Genomic DNA, 20135 nt, shown 5'->3' with positions numbered 1-20135 from the left:
TTATAGCACCATAGATCCAAGATGCTTCAGTGACTAAATCCAGTCCTCCACCCTCCTCAATCCCTCCGAGCTTGTAACCATCGAGACCTAGACCTCTGTGAGCCTCCATGGGAGTGGTACCTCAGTGAATCACTTTATGGAAACTACTAGTGTCAGGAGACACGACAAGCAGAAAACTACATCTCCCATAATGCATCTCTTCACAACACATGTCCATACCAGTATCACTGCATCTGTAGAGACTTTACTGCAACCTCTGCTGGGGAGATTTTATAGACTTTTCTATGTTCTTCTAATAATTCAGAATATCTGTGAGTGCGGTGAGGTCCAGGCACTGGTGGATTAAAGGCGTTTGTTGTATTGCATTACGATATTCATGTTTTCATCCACTATCACAATCCTGGATATGTCATGTGGCTTATTTCATAAAAATGGAGAAATCTTGAGCACTTCAGTTCAGAACAGGAACATAGGGAAGGATTTCCATGGTCTCCTCTGCATGATTAAAATAAAAAATTATATATTAATACATTTCTTTTATTCTTTCCCCAAAAATTATTTCAGTATATTTTCTGTTTTTCTCTTTTCTTCGGTCACTATGCTCTGATCCAGTTGTGTAAAAGTGAAAGTTTCTTTATCATGAGGATGAAGCAATCCGCTTATTACTCCACCTCCTCCTCCATATCCACATCTATAGTATGGGCTGGACTTTGGGGTTCAGGCTCCTGTATTGTCGTGCTGAGCATCAGGTTAAGAGCAGCAGACACAGTCGTCCATCTTTTGTGGTTTTCTCTCCGGGGCGGAGGGCGGCAGAGTTGGCGATTCTGCCGGTTTGTGATCCAGGAACCTCTGCAGCTGAGATCTCAGGCTCTCTATGTGCTTACACTTTAGGGACAGGATCTCATCCAGCTTCTTCACGTATTCTGGAAAATCCTGTAGACAAGAAGATATTGTTGGAGATTTATCATGAGGACAATCGTTAAAGGGATTCAATCATTAAAAAGCAATTTTTTGTGACGCATCGGAATAGCCTTAAGAAAGGCTATTCTTCTCCTACCTTTAGAGGTCTTCTCCGCGCTGCCGTTCAGTAGAAATCCAGGTTTTCTTCGGTATGCAAATGAGTTTTCTCGCAGCACTGGGGGCGTCCCCAATGCTGCGAGAGAAATCTCCAGCACTGCCTCCATCTTCTTCAGGAATGGGTTCTTCACGTGTCTTTTTCCGGCACTGAGGGGTCAAACTTCTAGGCCTTGGGCAGAGCCTGCGGTCACAAGAAAAATGGCCGCTTATACAGTAAGCAAGTGGTCATTTTCTTGTGGCCTATGGGCATGTGCAGTTGGCTCTGCCCGAGGCCTAGAAGTATTCTTAAGGCTATTCCTATGCGTTAGTCACAAAAAAATTGCTTTTTAATGATAGGATCCCTTTAAAGTCAGTTTTTCTGGAATGCCTGTCGCTATAAGTTGCATCAAAGTGGTCAAATGTCACATGGCATATCCTTATAGGGGTTGTCCTGTTATATCACTTGGGGTCTGGCTGCCAGGTTCAGGTTTCAGACCCCAGCAACCAGACACTTATCCCCTATCCTGTCCATATAATGCCACATCCCTTTAAAGCCTAACACTTGTGTCCTTAGAGGTTGCTCCACTTTCCGTAGCACCCCTTTACTGCAATGAGAATGGGACTTTTTAATAAGTCACATTGGATAAATGTGCTGTACGACCACTCGATAGGCTAGCCGCATCCACTTTACCAGGTTTGAATGACCTAAAAAGGTTGCGAAATGATTGTGTAAATTCTATAACAATTCCATGCTGGCCAGGCGATAGTTTTCCACATGCCATTCGTCGCATTGGGAATTCACAGGCAGAATTTCCCTGGAGATCAAACATGTACTATCAAGTGTTATTTCTTGGAACGGCAGTTTCAGCTGAAGCAAAAGTGAATGAGATTTTATTTTATCTCATCACAACATTGCAGGGAAAAAAATAAATAAAAATACAGCGGGAAAATAGTGTTTTTCAAAAACGCAGCATGTTAATTTTACCTGTGAAAACTGCATTTTCCCTATAAACCCATGGCAGAAGGCAAAAGTGCAGAGAAAAAAGCCAACATTTTGGGGGAAGGTTTTCTGCAGTGTATTTTTTTTTTTTTTTTAAAGAAAGGCTATTCTTCTCCTACCGTTAGACGTCTTCTCCGCGTCACCGTTCGGTAGAAAACTGGGTTTTCTTCGGTATGCAAACGAGTTCACTCGCAGCACTGGCGGCGGGCCCCAGCGTTCAAACAGCACTGGGGGAGTCCACAATGCTGCGAGAGAACTCTCCAGCGCTGCCTCCATCTTCTTCTTGAACGGCCTCTCCCTGTGTCTTCTTCCATTGGCTCTACCATCGGGCCCTGGCAGAGCCAACTGCACATGCCCACGGTCACTAGCTTACTGTGTAAGTCGCCACAAGAAAATGACCGCTTACACCAGTTTACTGTGTGAGCGGCCATTTTCTTATGGCCGTGGCATGTGAAGTCAGCTCTGCCCGAGGCTCGATGGCAGAGCCTGACAGAAGATGACACAGGGAGAGGTCATTCAGAAGATGGAGGCAGCGCTGAAGAGTTCTCTCACAGCATCGGGGACGCCCCCAGTGCTGCAAGAGAACTCATTTGCATACCAAAGAAAACTCGGATTTCTACTGAACAGCGGTGCAGAGAAGACATCTTTCTTAAGGCTATTCCTATGTGTTAGTCAGGAAAAAAAAGGGAATCCAATGATAGGATCCCTTTGAGAACATAGAGCAGAGTTCTGTGTCTGTACAATATACATAAATGCGTGTCTCTCATATATATATATATATATATATATATATATATATATATATATATATATATATATATATATATATACATACATACACACACACACTATATAGTGTATCCTTGCATATCCATGGACATTCTTCTCTCACATTTTATTACAAGGTATGAAGAATACACTTACTAAATTGGACGTGTGATTTAGCAGCATTTCTTCCTGTGAACTCAGAGCCGACATCTCACTGAGCTGTTTGCTATGTGCTTGAATGACAACCTGCCTGAAAAGAAAGAGTCAAGAAAGGATTAATACGAGGGCTGGTGATGATCTGTGGCGAAATCTAGGATCGTATGCCATCCGTGGTGAATACAGATTAACCCTACGACCTATTGCATATATCCACTCGTGGAAACCGTTATATTGCGGTGTTAGATCAAGAAGGTTCCATCACCACATTTTGTCAAAAATGACTTTGTGGCATGAGGTTTTTTGTATATTACTCTACATGCGGTTTGAGCGGTATAGAATTATCTGTGATATTCACGGAGAGAATGTGAATGCAAAATGGTTTCAGCAGATTCAGAAATCCGCTTTGGCGGAAGGATTCTGTTGTACATGTAGGAATTTGCTGTCCGCTTGAAAAATCGGACATGGTTGTAAACAGACACTTAAAGACACACACAGACCCTAAAGGACACTACATGATGTCCCACTTAGAATTATGGAAATTGTAAATGGACCCAGCTAGTGTCCGATGCTAAAATCTTGTGCGGACATTAGCTACGGACACTAGCTGTCGGACACCAGCCTAAAAGTGACGACAATTGACATTTTCTGAAACAATAAGGTTCTATCTCCAAAAGTCATTGCTTATATTAAAGTAGAAACCATTTAGATGAAAAAAAAACAAAACAAAAAAAAAAAAACAACTTGTCCTATAATTACTTTCGTTACTTATGTACGGTAAAATAAATTATAACTTTCAAGATCGATTTTCCAAAAAATAGGTTGTGTGGAGATAGAACCCATTTGATCTAACACAGCGATATAAGATGTCTTACGAGTTACCCCACTGACTCTACTTACCGAGCCTTCTCGAGAGTCTTCATTTGTGGACTTGTCATAAGGGACGACTGTAAGGGGCTACTTGAGGTCGATGTTCTTGGGCTCAGGTCATCTCTGATGAGGGCACATTTTGATATCTGGTTCTCCTTGGCACCGCAGTGGCCAAATATACAGTTGATAAGTTTATTTTTAAGTTGCTCTAACTCGCTGTCTCTTAAAGGCAGGTTAATGGAGTCTTCAGAGTCCTGCAAACGAGACTGAAGGGGACCAGGGCTGACATTGCTCGATGAGGAGTCTGAGACCTTATTGTCGTCACGGTCTTTGGCAGCTCCACCAGGATCTTCTGATTTCCTCTTACCAAATGTCAGACATGGAGTCTGTATACCATGAGATTTGATATTTGTACCGCTGTCCTCGGTATCTGCATCGTAATACTGGCTAACCTGATCTCTACATTTAGGATTGGAAAGCTCTAAAAATGAATTATTTATACCTAAGGAGTCATTTTTGGCCGAGGCTGGTGACTGTCCAATCCGGGCAGGGCTTGCAGAGATTTTTTCAGCTAAATGTGGAGAACCCGCAGAACTAGGCTTGGACTCATAGGTGCTGTCGAGGAACCAGTCCTTGCCTCTGCTTTGGGAGTTCTCTAAACGTAAGCTGTCATTATATCGAAGCATTTTTTTGACCAAATTGGACAGGTTCTTCTCAATAGACTGATCCTCCACACTTAAGGCTTTATCTGAATTTGCACTATTTGGTTCTCCATGAACTCCGGAGAGTTCATGAGGTTCGAGATTATGCATCATCTCCAATGACCAGTTATCCTTCAACAGCGACACAGTGAGGGGAGCCATCATTGCCGACTCACATGAGGTATTTATGGTTGGACTCCTTCCTTCAAGCAACGCCGAACCTGTCGCTGGAGAACCATTTAATGGCACAGTCCGACTACATCTTTCTTGTAATGGATTAAAATCACTACTTGACTTGCGAAACAAAGGTGAATCGTTTATCTTTATCTGGTCTTCTAAGTCTTCCTGAGAAGAATATGGCTTTTCTGGAGTACTGTTGATATTGGAGGTGTCTTGAGTATTAGTGGACTCTTCTTCAGGACTCCATACATTGCGGTCAGCATTTTCCACTCTCTTTCTGTCTGACAACCCACAACCACATTTACTACTTAAGGTACTTTTTTTCTCCTTCGATTCAGAGAAAGAATATTGTAGTCCTTGCCCCATCGCCGGCACCTTCTTGATCTCTAGGCTTGGCGAACTCTGGTGAAGAAAGAAAGAAAGCCTCTCTCGGACCAACTCTTCTTTTCTTCCTTTCTTTTGGTTGGAAGTAAATGAAAATGAGTCTTCGCTAAAGTCGCTGTCATCGGGGTCTTCTGGAGTTCCTTCACGTTGTGCAGAGCTTCGGACATGACCCACTGTGACCTCTTGGGGTTTATACTGGTCCAAAATTTTTTCAAGTGGTTGGTAGTGAAGCTTCTGAAGAAGGATGGGAGGGTGCTGAATCTGCTGGTGATAGTACTTCAAGTGTTCTTCTCTTTCTTTCTGCTCTATAAGCTCTCTATACCCAACACCAGGCTTCCTACAAGCGGGGACATCATTAGCATCCCACGATCTTCCCGTCAGGTCAGTAAACATCCCAGTTCGGGAGACTATTTGCTTTTGTACAGGCTGCACGGCTTGGACTCTCTGTCGACTACGATCTTCTTTTGGTTCGGTCTCCATGTCTGGCTTCACGCTGTGAGGATTCCTTGGGGTAGAGATCTTATCATGGCTTTCATTCTTCTTTCTGCTGGTCTTTATTGTGCCCTTGACAGGAGTAGTATGGTTTAGCCAGGCTTGGGTTGGGCAGCCTCTACCCCCTGTACTTTGCTTTGTGCAGATTTTTGGAGTGGACGACATGGGGACATTGGATGGATGGAAAACAGATGGACAGGACTTGTGCTTAACCATGGTAGGGGAGGAACCCCCGAGTTTTACTTTTTTTGGCGATATTTTTTCACCCGAGACAGATGAAGAATTCTGAACACGTTTTGGAGAAAGACATGTAGCAGCTTTGCCGCGATTGTTGCAGGATGTCGCGTACTTCATTCCTTTTTTCAGTTCTTTCACTCTAGAAAACAACATTCACATTTTAGGTGTTAGTACCTACACTATACACTAGTATGCATAAAATTACATTTTACCAAGACAGACTATATACGGATTTTACTTCTCCAAAACAAAAAGATGAAGCAAGTCTTGACTGAAAATACATAGACCTATGTCTGGTTGCAGACTTCAGACTTTTGCGTAGTGTGATCATGGCACCTATTTTCCATCTGCTTCACTCCTGCTGCCTGGAAGCCAAGCTGGCCACACATACTAGAAAGCTGTCACAAATACATGTAACAGCTGACAGCTATCTCTCCCGACATCCCCATACACATGAACGCTCAGCCATTCTAAATGGGGAAAGGAAACCTGTGCCAGACACTTGACAGTCTTCTCTCTCTAAGAACAAAGGGATCAGGTTTCCATGCACATTAAATGGCTGCTCAGTCCTGCTACATGTGGCAGGTTCGGCTGACATACAGATGTAGCAGAGTTCACCCATACTTTTAGAATTGTATAAACTGCTGCAGTGTGATATCGGATCACAGAAGACAACAAAAACCAGTGAGAAGTCTAACTTTTATATGGGAAAAATAACTTTTATTTTTCCCATCTTCTGTGATAAAGATAACTCACTGCAGCAGCAATGTTCGGATTAACTCTGCTACATCTGTAGAATAGGAATATGCAAATCTGTCTCCCCAGATGTAACTAGGGAGGCAGTGCCTCTGTTAGGCTGCCCTCTATAGACAGATTTGCATATTCCTCCAATGTTCCCTTGCAGTGGAGCGACTATGGCTGTATAAGTCTCCATACACCTAATAGGTGATTTCTCCTTAAGGAGGAACATTATCCCCAACATCTGTATAGGTCATGTGTATGGCCAGCGTTACACAGGATCAGACTACACAAGGTTTGTTTGCCGTCTGCAACCCTGGAGACCTATAGATCTGAATAGTAACTGCAGATGCAAAAACTAGGATATATAATCTTGGATATTTGTGAAGATGCTGATTTTTTGTTTTAACTATATTGTTTGAAGGAATAAATAATGGCTGCAGATGCGTGCATAGTCTTAAGGCAGCCTTGGTAATGTTCCTGTACAAGTCCCACATAAGTGAATGGAGAAAGTAGTGCATGTGCTGCAGCAGTAAACAGATTCCCCACTCTCAAGTCTACATCTATCAGGCATTTAAAGGGATTCTACCATTAAAACTTTTTTTTTTGTGGATAAGACGTCGGAATAGCGTTTGGAAAAGCTATTCGTCTCTTACCTTTAGACGTGGTCTCCGCTGCGCCGTTCCTTAGAAATACCGGTTCTTATCGGTATGCAAATGAGTTCTCCCGCAGCGATGGGGGCGGCCCCACCGCTGCCAGAGAAGTGTCTCCAAACCACACCTCCTTATTCGTCCACCACGTCATCTTCAATGTCTTCCGGCGCAGGCTGGTAACTTCTAGCAGAGTAGAGCAGACTGCGCAGGTCACGGGAAAATGGCCGCTTGCACAGTATTGTTAGCAGCCATTTTCCCGTGGCCTGTGCAGTGTGTTAGGTTACGAGCCTGCGCCGAAAGAAGACATTGAACATGACGCGGCAGACGAAGGAGGCGGCGGCGGCGCTTGGAGACCCTTCCCTGGCAGCGGTGGAGACGCCCTCATCGCTGCAAGAGAACTCATTTGCATACCGATAAAAAAAAAACGATATTTCTGAGGAACGGCGCAGCGGAGACCACGTCTAAAGGTAAGAGACAAATAGCCTTTCTAAAGGCTATTCTGACGTCTTGTCCACACAAAAAAAAAAGTTTTAATGGTAGAATCCCTTTAAGGCATATCCTATAGATATAGCGGTAAATGAAGAGAAGGGAATAAATTGAAACGGCAGGCAAATATGTAAAATTCAGCTTTAGCCTACAGACACACACTTTAGAAAAAGATACCCGAATGCCATCAATTCACCACCATCTACTACATAAATTCTCTACTGGCCATAACAACACAACAAGTGTGCCGCATGGACCTGAGCAACATGCAATTTGGCAACCACTGTTATTGGCATCAAACCGCATCCGCTCCCAGTGCCCAGAGGCTGCTGGAACACCACATTTGCCCCGTCTGGTGTCGGGCCTCCGTATTAGGAGCCGGAAAAATCCTTTAAGAAACTTGTAGACTCAGTCCAGGTGTCTCTTTTCATTGATATGTATTGGGCTGGCCGCAGGCTAATAGGAATAGCAGTTTCTGCAGTTGATATAATTTTTCTAGAAGAATCAAAACGTAGCTTATTTTTCTCTACAGCACATCATTACTAACCTGTCTGCATAGCGCAGTGTGTTCAGCGTGTGCTCTGTTGCAATATGACTTGGGGATATATTGGCGATCATGCAGGTCTTTGAGTTTCCAATAAAGGAATCTTTCAGCACCTATAGATAAGACACCAGAAATTCTGACTGGTCTCATTGTAAAAGATCTCATGACAAACATCATGTAGTGGAAGAACACTCAATACAGATCAAAAACTAAACTTTACAGTCATTTCTCTGTTCCACCATATGCAGAGGTTATATATTTAGAGGTCATTCTAGGCTTTACTAATGTGGGACGATGCTCTTACAATTAGAATCTCCTCTTTGAAATGATACCAAGAACTTGATGATAGAACTTGCAGTTCTGGAGCGATTCACTGTTGAAACGCTGTCAGGAATTAAGATCTGCAGTTGGATCTCAATGCCAAGTAGCGTTTTTCAACAGTGAATCGCTCCAAAACTGTAAGTTCTATCATCAAGTTCTTGGTATCATTTTAAAAGAGGAGATTCTCCTCTTTTAAAGGTTAAGTGATGTCACATCCTGTGATGAATCCTGTGACAACATATGGAGAACTTAGTAGAGACAAAGTATGTTGAGCAGATCTCTTGCTGTAGGTTGTACTCTGGAGTTTGTTCCTACCTGGGTCAGTTTGCTTTGTCTAAAAGGTGTATGGGCCTGCTCTTGATCCAGGGCACGTATACACTCCTTCAACTGAGAAAAAGACAGAGACCATTATGTAGAAGAAAGTCTGAGACGGAGAAGGAGAACAGCTTAACAAGTGGAGAACGAAAGAGATCTCCTTAATAAAATATATTACAAAGCTTCTTATATTTAAATGCACTACTTATTTAGGACAAATTTAGAATAACTGGATGTACGCTTTAAACTTTTTTTTTTTTTTTTTATTTAAATGTCAAAGACCAAAAAAAAAAAATCAAAAAAAAAAAAAAAAAATCACAAATTTAAAGGGAGTCTGCCACCAGAACCCAACAAATTATCGCAGCACTAGTGTTTGACCCTATGAATCATGCTTCTACTGCTTAGATATCGCCCTCACGGCTTCAAAGAGCTCATTTGCAAACAAATATAACACAATATGCAGTGAATCACATGAGGAAAATACAATTTGATTCCAGTGACCCTAAACTATGTGATCCGCAGGGATTGATATGCTGGGTATATTTAAAAAAAAAAAAAAAAAAAAAAAAAAAAAACACGAACATGTGCAGGCAGAAGGGATGGTGTAAAAAATAAAAATGCATTTATACTTGACTCCATCTTCCCTTCCATTTTGACGTAGGTCACCTGTCAGCTTCACTGACTTCACAGGACTGCTGCAGCCGTTCATTGCTCTCAGTATACAGCTGACAACAGAGTTTGGTTGTCCGCTACTGTGATATTGAGTTCTATAGCCTGTTCACTACTTACCAAGTACATTTTATAGTGAATGTGCCTGGTACTACAGCTCAGCCCCATTTATTAGAATGGAGCAGACATGCAGGCCATGTGATGCAATGCCACTGCCCAAGAAGTAGTGGTGGAGCTCAATAGGATAGTCCCAGACAACCCCTTTAATGATGGTATTACCTGCATGCAATGTTGTATAGATCCATACAATGACAATAAACCTTATGTTTCAGATGCACACTTACTGCTAGGAGGCTCTGGTTTATCTCCGCTCCCTCTATTTTGGTTTGTTTATCTGATTCCCGGGCATCGGATGCTCTTTCACTTCCAGCTAAATCAATGAATGACATTCTGGAATAGAAACACGGAAAAAAAAAAAAAATCAGTCACGTTGGGCTGCATTGTAATTGCTTCCAATATGAACCTAATGTGAAATAAAAATTGCCCTTACACTTCCAAACCCCTATAGAGTGCCCCTCCTAATATGGAAGTCATCTCAGCTTTCAAGGAGTTACCCAGAAGTGTGATACTGAGGAGCTATCCTTAGGATAGGCGACATATCACATTGATAGGAATCTGACCGCTAGGTTATATCCCATGTCTGTAATATTGATGGGGAAAAAGAACACAGTGCGCTGGCCTTTCTCCTTGTCAAATACAACAGTGTGCAATGGAAGTGTGAACAAAGTCTAATTTCAATAAGAGCTGTATAAATCGCAATGCAGCGATCATCCCAGAATGTTAACTGTAGACAACCATAATTGTATCACTTTACCCCAAGGTTGCGTGATGGGAGACTGGAGATTTGGAGTTTTACAAGAAAACAGAGCTCTAAACCTGATTTCTGAAGAAATATATTATATACACACACACACACACACACACATATATAAACATACATATACACACACATTTTATTTTATAACTAAAAATTATTTCAGCACAGAATGGGTTTGTTGCGATTTATTAGTACTGCTATACAACTCACCTTCCAAGTTTACGGTTCCCAGCATCTTTGATCTGGATCTGAATGACAGCATGTGACCGTGACGAATCAGAATTCACCCCTGTGGCGCCGGTGCTGCGTTCTCTGCTGCCTTTCAAGATCACCTACAATGATCAATGCGGCTTACTGTAATTTTTCTTTTTGATTAGTTTTTAATTATTTTTACCTTTATTCCTATTTAAGTTAGTGGACTTTAACTTCTAATTTTTAATATCTCATCACAGTGTGCACGTAAAATGCAGTGGTTCTGATACCAAACACCAAAGTTTATCTTAGGGTACATTCACATAATGGAAAAGAAGAGGAATTGGAGGTGGACTTCCAACCTCAAATTATTCTCCATTTTCCATCTCTCCGCTTTCTGCCACAGCTTAGGCTCAGGTGAATGGGTTTATTAAGGAGAATTGGCTCGCACCAAAGGTTCTGTGCATGAATTAGCCACAGATATCACAGCAAGGGCTTTTTTTTTTTTTTTCAGCATCCATTTTTGATCTCTGCCTCCATTGAATACAATTAAGGGCAGAATGTGGTGCTAGTGTTGAGGAATCTGCCTCAAGATCAGGGGCAATTTATGATCTTTGAGCATAGCGTTATACTTAACAGCCCAAAGGAACACATCACACAATCTGTATTGATCGCAATGTAGAAATAAAGCAGTTAAGGATTAAAGAGCAGGTGGAGCCAGAAGACAAGGTGCACGGCTTACCTCAAGCAGGAAATCAACACTATTAACTTGAACTTCTCGCAGTCCCACGACTTGTACAACATGCTTCCCGTCTTCCCTAGCGTACAGCCTGCGGAAACACAATGTAATACTTAATCATGTGACACTAAATAGGGTCAAGATCAATACATGATAGACAGACATCAGGACATGGAGCTTGTACGCAAACCCTCTACAAACATACACAACCACAAAGCATGATTTATTTACTCCCTAGGAACCTGGCCGTGTATGACTCAATCATATAGCAATCAGTTCTTATTGCTGCGACATGTTGTGGAGGGACAATAATTTGGTACTACATGGCCCATACTAATAAACCAGCACCGCAGTGTTGCCAAATCCTCCATAACCAGAGATGCTCTTAGTAGCATCTAGTTTGGTTAATATGGGAGGTTCCCTAATGCAAAGAGAGCACAGGATTCCTTTAAAAGGGATGGATTTCCTCCCACTCCCATGTAGATTGGGAGCCCCATATAGGGATCACAATGTACATTTTTTTTCCTATCAGTATATCTTTGTAGAATGGGAGGAAATCCACGCAAACACGGGGAGAACATACAAACTCCTTGCAGATGTTGTTCCTGGCAGGATTCGAGCACTGCAAGGCTGCAGTGCTAACCACTGAGCCACCATGTTGCCCCATTAAAGCTGTATTGTTGTTATTTTATATTAGATACCAGAATAAGTATTATATTTATAGGTTCTCCGGATATTATGACATTACAGGAAGTAGCAGCCTCTCCTGAACTGGATCAAACCAACCTTTTCCTTCCATTTAGCAGGTCATAGAGCTGTCCGCAGTAGATCTCATAAAAACTGATCCACACTGAGTGGTCTTTTTTCTGTTGATTTGTCTCCAGTTGGTGAAAGATGTCTTTGGCGGCTAGGGCGTAGAGTCCGGGGTTTTTCGAGCTGCCAATCATAGTGTATGTTTTACCTGCACCAGTCTGACCATACGCAAAACATGTGGCATTCCCTCTGGAAAGAAAAAAAAGCAAAATGTGTATAATGTAAATCTGCAAAAAAAAAATAAAAAATTTATATATATATATATATATATATATATATATATATATATATATATATATATATATATGAGACTGGATCCCTCTTGTCTAAGTATAGGTGCAGGTAGCAGAAATGGGAACACAGGTACCAGACATTCACTACATGGACAAATGGACTGGGACACCTACATAAACTTTTATGACATCCTTTTCTAAGTCCAAAAATCACTGTAGCCGGATACGCGGACTGTAGAGCACAGGTGACGGACTTTGGAAGCGCTACACTGCGTTACAGACAGTGCTGAGACAAGAAGAAGATGTTTTAGAAGGACGACATCATTTTACAAGGGGAAGGGAGCAAATAGTGGAGGGACAGGGGTCTAAATAAGAGCCCAAAGCACATGAACCAGAGGGAAAGCAACAAGTGGCACTTGAGGAATCAATTGCATATTAATTACGAGCTGAATTTCTCTGCATTAGACTAATACTGGTAGAAAGTTTTAAGACTGGTGAACTGAAGTCTAACTCAGTCAGGAACTGGCAAAGATTTCAGGTATAAGTCAAGGCAGCTTTCTGGCATGACTTGTGGCAAATGTGTCCATCTCAGCACTGTAAAGCAAAATGGTGATGGGGCGCAAAGGGAACAATGTGGAACATGGTTGGTGCAAGAAACCATGAACCCAATATTTGCCACATTCAAACCCAGGTAACTGGCATCGGTGACAATCGTAGAGCCTCACACTGTACACTTTGTCATGTGCATGAGGCCTTACATATTCGATGGTCCGCTAGATATTTGCCTAATGTATCGGCCACCTTGGCTCTACATCACCACTGGACATTAAAGGGGTTGTCCCATGAAAAGCATCCTATCTATACTGCTAGTTTATGTGGATTTAAGACTTTTCCTAAATACATTGCTTTATCAAAACTGCTTTGTTTGGCCGCTATCTTAATTTATTCACTTCATGGTTTACACTCAGTTTCTATGGCCACTGGGATTATCTGCTCAGCTCCCAAGTGACTAGCTGCCTGCTCTCAGGGGGGAGAGAGGGGCTGAGTGCTTGGCAGCAGCTCTAAGCTGTTTGTCTGACAATTAACTTAGCTCCTCAGATAGGGGAGGGGGGAGGTGAGAGCTCCGGCATTTCTGATTCTGGTTTAATTGAATTTGGCTGATAAGGGCTGAGATAAGGAGTCCGTTACCTCTGTATGTAATGCAAGCTGACTCAAAACCAGCTCAGCTACATCAGCTTCATACTGTGGTAATGCATTTACAACCAATCCCTCATTACTGACTGCAAACATAGCAGATAGCAGAGCAAGTGAAACCCCGCCCACCAATGTGCCGAGAAATCCAGGAAGTGAACAGAGCACAGAGCCTGCAGGTTGGTGAACAAGGGTTATGGGAATACCTCTTTAACATACCACATTCATTCACAATTACAGGAATTCCAGAACCACAGAAAACATCACAAGCCCAAAGATGTCATGAATGACCAGCTAGAAATGAAAGCAGAACATATAAAGACAGAAAGTTCCCTACCCATTAAAAACATGCTGGATAAGCGGGTGAGCGGTCTTCCTATACACGTCCTGATTGGTGAACATCTCGCTAAACACTTCATCGAAATAAAATACATGCTGAAAAAAGGAAACATGAAATCAATAAAGATTACAGATAAGGTGACTAGGAAAGGCAAACATGGGTTTTGCTTCATCCTGAAGTGCGCTATGGGAGAAACAACAAGCAGGAGTATACAGGGCTAGCTTTACGACACAGTAAGAGTATGCTCACAACGGAAACCGCGGCACATTGTATATAAGGCTGATCACACCTGCAAACCTGTGCCAAAAACACAGGCCTCAGTCTTGGCTTTCTGTCATGGGCTCCACAGGGCCACTTTGCAAGGGAGGAATTTAAGGCAGAAGACCAAGGGACCAGTGTTTGGAGACTTTGCATAACCTTACAGCTTGTGTAAACACAGAACTTAAAGGGATTCTATCATTAGAATCCCATTTTTTAACTAAATACATGTCGGAACAGCCTTAAGAAAGTCTATTCTCTTACCTTTCTTGATCTGATCCGCGCCGCCGTTCCTGAGGAATTTCTTCTTTCTTCCATATGTAAATGAGCTTTCAGCACAGGGGACCAGGCCCTGTGCAGTCCGAAAACTCTCCAGCAACACCTCCGCCTTCTTCTCCGGTCATCGGCTGCATCTTCAGTCAAAAGCGCCGACTGCTCATTTCCAGCAACCATTTTCCTGTGGCCAAATGGGCGCTCGTGTAAGAGGCCACAGGAAAATGGCCGAAGGATATGCGCAGTCGGTACTTTTGCTGAAGATGCGGCCAATGACTCGGCGAAGCGGCGGACCAGAGAAGACAGACACGTTGCTGGAGAATTTTCGGACTGCACAGAGGACACCCCCTATGCTGTCTGAAAACCCATTCCTCAGGAATGAAATTCCTCAGGAACGGCGGCACGGATCAGAAAAAGAAAGGCAAGAGAAGAATAGCCTTTCTTAAGGTTATTCCGATGTGCATTTACTTAAAGGGATTCTAATGATAGAATCCCTTTAAAAATACATTCTCATTTATAAAGTGTTGGAGTAATACTAGGATATGCAATCACTTTATAATCATGGGGGTTCAATCAGAGACCCCAATAGATCCTGATAATAAAGTGTCACAGTACAGATTTAGTTTTCTCCTGCACACCAATGCCCCAACCACGTGCTATTCAAGAGCATTGTAACCAGTCTCATTCCTCTGAATAAGACAAAGCTGCAATCCCCTACACTAGAGGTAGGTAGCTTTGGACACTTCAGCTGTTGGAAAACTACAACTCCCAGCATGCATACTTGCTCCTGCTGTTCTTGCAACTCCCGAAGAAGTGAATGGAGCATGTTGGGAGTTGTATGTGAACAGGTGTGATGGATGTGGCTTTGAGGTAGGATAGGGTCCCAACCCGTATCATATAATGCAAAGGATCCCACCGGGAAACAAGATGCTGTTCGTGATTCTTTTTTATTTTTCAAATTTTTGACAATGTATGGTGATAAATAAATAAACGTTTTCGGCCTATCTGGCCTTCGTCAGACTCTACAAAATAAACATATCATGCCATAAATAAACAGTGAGTACTCCACCATAACACATTGTGTACCCTATACAAGTTACTAACAAATGGCTGTACAACATATACATATATATATATATATACACGTATATCCGAGCATCACAGGTCTTATTGAAGTTTACAGAAGTAGAGGTGGACATCCCATGGAGAAATCCTGGAATATGCAAACTCATGTCGCAAAAATAATAATCAATTCGCTTATAGTAGTCGCCAAGGTCCTTGGTCACACCAAAATTAGATGAATGTAGTGGAACGGATTAAGAGATAGTGTCCCTTAGATACCAAAGAAGATGAGGGAGAAGAAGTCTTCAGACTATTTCAAGATATAAAAACACCCCTGTAATTAAAAAGCACCAGGAAGTGGTTAAAGGGCGCATATGTTGGGAGTTGTAGTTTCACAGCAGCTGGAGTGTTGAAGCTTGCTGACCCCTGCTCTACACCACTCTTAAGAAACAGACCAACATAAACAACGAAGAGGACAAAGCGTTCAGCCCTGGGACATGGCCAATTGAAAAAACTGAGATTGGTGGAGCCGAGTCTCGGCATCCCTGTATAACACGAATGTCTTATCCCAATGGCCTACCCCTTTACGTTTCACTTTGTAGACAGTCAGGTAGCAGACATGATATTTGTATGGCAGTCATCAAGGTGTTTCTATATCAATACCTGCAAAATATATTCTTTTAGGTTAACAGCTTCTTTCCTCTCATAAATTGCAATGGTCTCCTTGTCTTCTACGGTCACCACGCTCACTTCCCCTCGCCTCTCTTCTCTCAAGCCCAAAGGACGTTTACGGACACAGACGCGGATTTTGTCGTTGTCGGTCCAGGGTTCCTCCTTGTCTGTGCAGCTGGGTCTGTATAATTAAAAAAAAAAAAAATAATAATTAAAGGGGATTTCCACTTCAAGCAGTGGCGGTTCATTGATCAAAACCCTGGTAAGGCACCAGAGGTGTTTAACATGAAAACTTGTCCATGCATACTGAGCAATATGACAGGGTGTGGGTGCTGTGTCAAGGACAAATCAAGTGTTGCAGCCCCATCATTGGGTGGAGGTTACTGGTTAAACATAACGTATAGGTCACCCATTGAAGCCTTGCAAGGGTCTGATTTTCAGGATCACCCACGGACAGCTGTTAGAAGAGACTGCAGAGTTCCTACAAGTACTGCAGCCTCTTTACAGAAAATCAAGCACAGTGCCCTACATTGTATAATGGCTGTGCTTGGTATTGCAGTCCAGTGTTATCAGTTTGAATAGGACTTAGCAGCGAACAGCCCATGTGACCAAAGAACGTGTTATCATATGGCCTGCAAAACTGATCTGCGGGGGGTGCCCTGGGTGTTGGACCCTTGCTGATCTTCCATTGATGACCCATAGGTCAATGGATAATAAAGACTAGAAAACCTTTTTAAAACTTGACACCATTTTTGCCACATAACATTGGGATATATAAATATCTTCCTAGAGGTGGAGTCTATTGACAGAAACATGCCTAATGAGTTGCAGCAAACATTACCTGTTCACCTTTGATACATTTTATACCATCTGCACCATTTTTGATACCTTATAATAAGCTCTTGCTAATAGATTGTAAGCTCTTGTGAGCAGGGCCCTCAGTCCCTTTGTGCGAATAGACTATTACCCTGTAATGCCTCTTTTTGTCTGTACTTGGATCCTACAATTTGTAGCGTGCGGTAGAATATGTTGGCGCTTATATCAATAAAATGTATAACTTGCAGTGCTGGAGTCCTGGGTTTGAATCCCGCCAGGAACAACATTTGCAAGGAGTTTGTATGTTCTCCCCATGTTTGCGTGGATTTCCTTCCATACTATATGGGGCTCACAATCTACATTAAAAAAAAATTATATATATATATATATATATATATAAGTAAAATGGAAATAAATTTCCATCATCCTTCTAACTTGCGAGACTTACAAGCTGGTATCACAGAGGTATTCGCGCATGCACCAAAAAGATTCCTGTAAGATTCATGTAAGCCAGCCATAGGAGACAGGCTACATAGCCATAGGCAAAAGTTTGTGCCCCTTCCCCTCCATCCCAATCAACACACACCGAAAGATAAAAACCTACCGTACATAGGTCTGTGGCACGCCATAATTGTACCCAGACACATGCATCACTCTATGTACAATGGGACCTTCGCTGTCTCCTGAGCTCGCTGCTGTGCCCCCTAGCACCTTCAGGTAGGACCCCTCTGCCGATGAGCTGGAAGTCTCCTCTCCCTTCATTGTGAGGCTTTGTTGCCCACTAGATGGCGATATTTCACTTAAATGAGAAGGATGTTTCATGGGATGGGATGGAGCAGAGGGAAACGCATTTCTATCTGTGTCAAAGGAGATGTCAAATTGCAGCTGTCTTCGGGTGGCAGATCTGTTGTAGGGGGGCTGGAGGTAGACACAGCCTGGCTGCAGGGGAGGGGTCCTGCTGTCACTGATGTCCTCAGCTGCCACACTCTGAATTATTTTAATCAGCTGGAAGAGGCGTTTGCGGTCCTCCATGCTGTGAACGCCCAACTTGGAGTAATCCCTCATTGACACCTTTGCCAGTTCCTCAATTTTCTGAAGTCCAAGGGCTACAAAGTGAGGATAATACTGCTCCAGTTCAGCCTCACAGAGGCACTCGAGGAGGCAGGAGGACATCTTCAGGAGCACACGTTATTGCTCTGGAAGGAGTAGAACAAGAGATAACCATCTTTACTATTAAAAAATTAAACAGAATGGTTGGGTACCATTCAGAGAAGCAACACATTGTATCACACTATACACCGCACCGACAGAGGTGACCTGAAGCTAATAATACCAACACAATACATCAGTAGAGAGCGGGTCACAGACATGATGAACTGGCCCAACCAGATGATACATAACCATAATGGGAACACTCATTCCTGGACAACAAATAATTGTCCTACATACAATGTCTCACATAGAAAAATACAATTAATATGACTAATTCACACTTCACATAGAAATGCCCAGCAGAATAGTGAGCACAGCTCTGGAGTATAATACAGGATCAGTACAGGATAAGTAATGTAATGTATGTACACAGTGACTGTACCAGCAGAATAGTGAGCGCAGCTCTGGAGTATAATACAGGATGTAACTCAGGATCAGTACAGGATAAGTAATGTAATGTATGTACACAGTAACTGTACCAGCAGAATAGTGAGCGCAGCTCTGGAGTATAATACAGGATGTAACTCAGGATCAGTACAGGATAAGTAATGTAATGTATGTACACAGTAACTGTACCAGCAGAATAGTGAGTGCAGCTCTGGAGTATAATACAGGATGTAACTCAGGATCAGTACAGGATAAGTAATGTAATGTATGTACACAGTGACTGTACCAGCAGAATAGTGAGCGCAGCTCTGGAGTATAATACAGGATATAACTCACGATTAGTACAGGATAAGTAATGTAATGTATGTACACAGTGACTGTACCAGCAGAATAGTGAGTGCAGCTCTGGAGTATAATAAAGTAATGTAACTTATGCACACAGTGTCTCAAAATGTTAATTATATACAGTACAGAACAAAAGTTTGTACACACCTTCTCATTCAAAGAATTTTCTGTATTTTCATGATGACTATGAAATTTGTAGATTCACACTGAAGGCATCAAAACTATGAATTAACACATGACCATCAGTTGTGTTGTGCAGAAGTCAGGTGGATACACAGCTGATAGTCCTACTGAATAGACTGTTAGAATTTGTATTATGGCAAGAAAAAAAAAGCAGCTAAGTAAAGAAAAACGAGTGGCCATCATTACTTTAAGAAATGAAGGTCAGTCAGTCCGAAAAATTGGGAGAACTTTGAAAGTGTCCTCAAGTGCAGTTGCAAAAACCATCAATCGCTACAAAGAAACTGGCTCACATGAGGACCGCCCCAGGAAAGGAAGACCAAGAGTCACCTCTGCTGCGGAGGATAAGTTCATCCGAGTCACCAGCCTCAGAAATCGCAGGATAACAGCAGCTCAGATTAGAGACCAGGTCAATGCCACACTGAGTTCTAGCAACAGACACATCTCTACAACAACTGCTAAGAGGAGACTTTGTGCAGCCGCCGGCCTTCATGGTAAAATAGCTGCTAGAAAACCACTGCTAAGGACAGGCAACAAGCAGAAGAGACTTGTTTGGGCTAAAGAACACAAGGAATGGACATTAGACCAGTGGAAATCTGTGCTTTGGTCTGATGAATCCAAATTTGAGATCTTTGGTTCCAACCAACAAGACAGATTTTCAGTTGTTTCACACTTTTTTGTTAAGTATATAATTCCACGTGTTACTTCATAGTTTTGATGCCTTCAGTGTGAATCTACAATTGTCATAGTCATGAAAATACAGAAAACTCTTTGAATGAGAAGATGTGTCCAAACTTTTGGTCTGTACTGTATGTAAACAGTAAATCTGTGATACTACACTTTTATCCCAGTGGACTAGGACCAGGTTAGATAGTCTGTATATTGAAAGGGATGAAACCTCTGCAAATGCTAAAATGTGCACTACATGGCACATGACTAATGTACAGAGATACAACAGGCAGCTGCTCTTGGCCA

At 42.3% G+C, this 20135-nt stretch overlaps 1 protein-coding gene across 1 annotated transcript; it reads right to left on the bottom strand.

Annotated features, from left to right (window-relative positions):
• Positions 1 to 687: 687 nt before the first annotated feature.
• Positions 688 to 18209, bottom strand: KIF24 (kinesin family member 24). Its single transcript, XM_075262402.1, has 12 exons — positions 17641 to 18209; positions 16212 to 16401; positions 13953 to 14050; positions 12165 to 12380; positions 11382 to 11469; positions 10658 to 10779; positions 9915 to 10020; positions 8902 to 8973; positions 8269 to 8378; positions 3881 to 5983; positions 2981 to 3074; positions 688 to 933 (listed from the first exon to the last, which is right to left on the bottom strand). Exons 1-12 carry the CDS (start codon positions 18207 to 18209, stop codon positions 751 to 753), a joined length of 3951 nt encoding a protein of 1316 aa, XP_075118503.1. The 3' UTR covers positions 688 to 750.
• Between the last annotated feature and the right edge of the window lie 1926 nt (positions 18210 to 20135).

This window comes from Leptodactylus fuscus, chromosome 1 (genome assembly GCF_031893055.1).
Source record: "Leptodactylus fuscus isolate aLepFus1 chromosome 1, aLepFus1.hap2, whole genome shotgun sequence".
Lineage (NCBI taxonomy): Eukaryota > Metazoa > Chordata > Amphibia > Anura > Leptodactylidae > Leptodactylus > Leptodactylus fuscus.
This window is presented reverse-complemented; position numbering and strand designations above follow the sequence as displayed.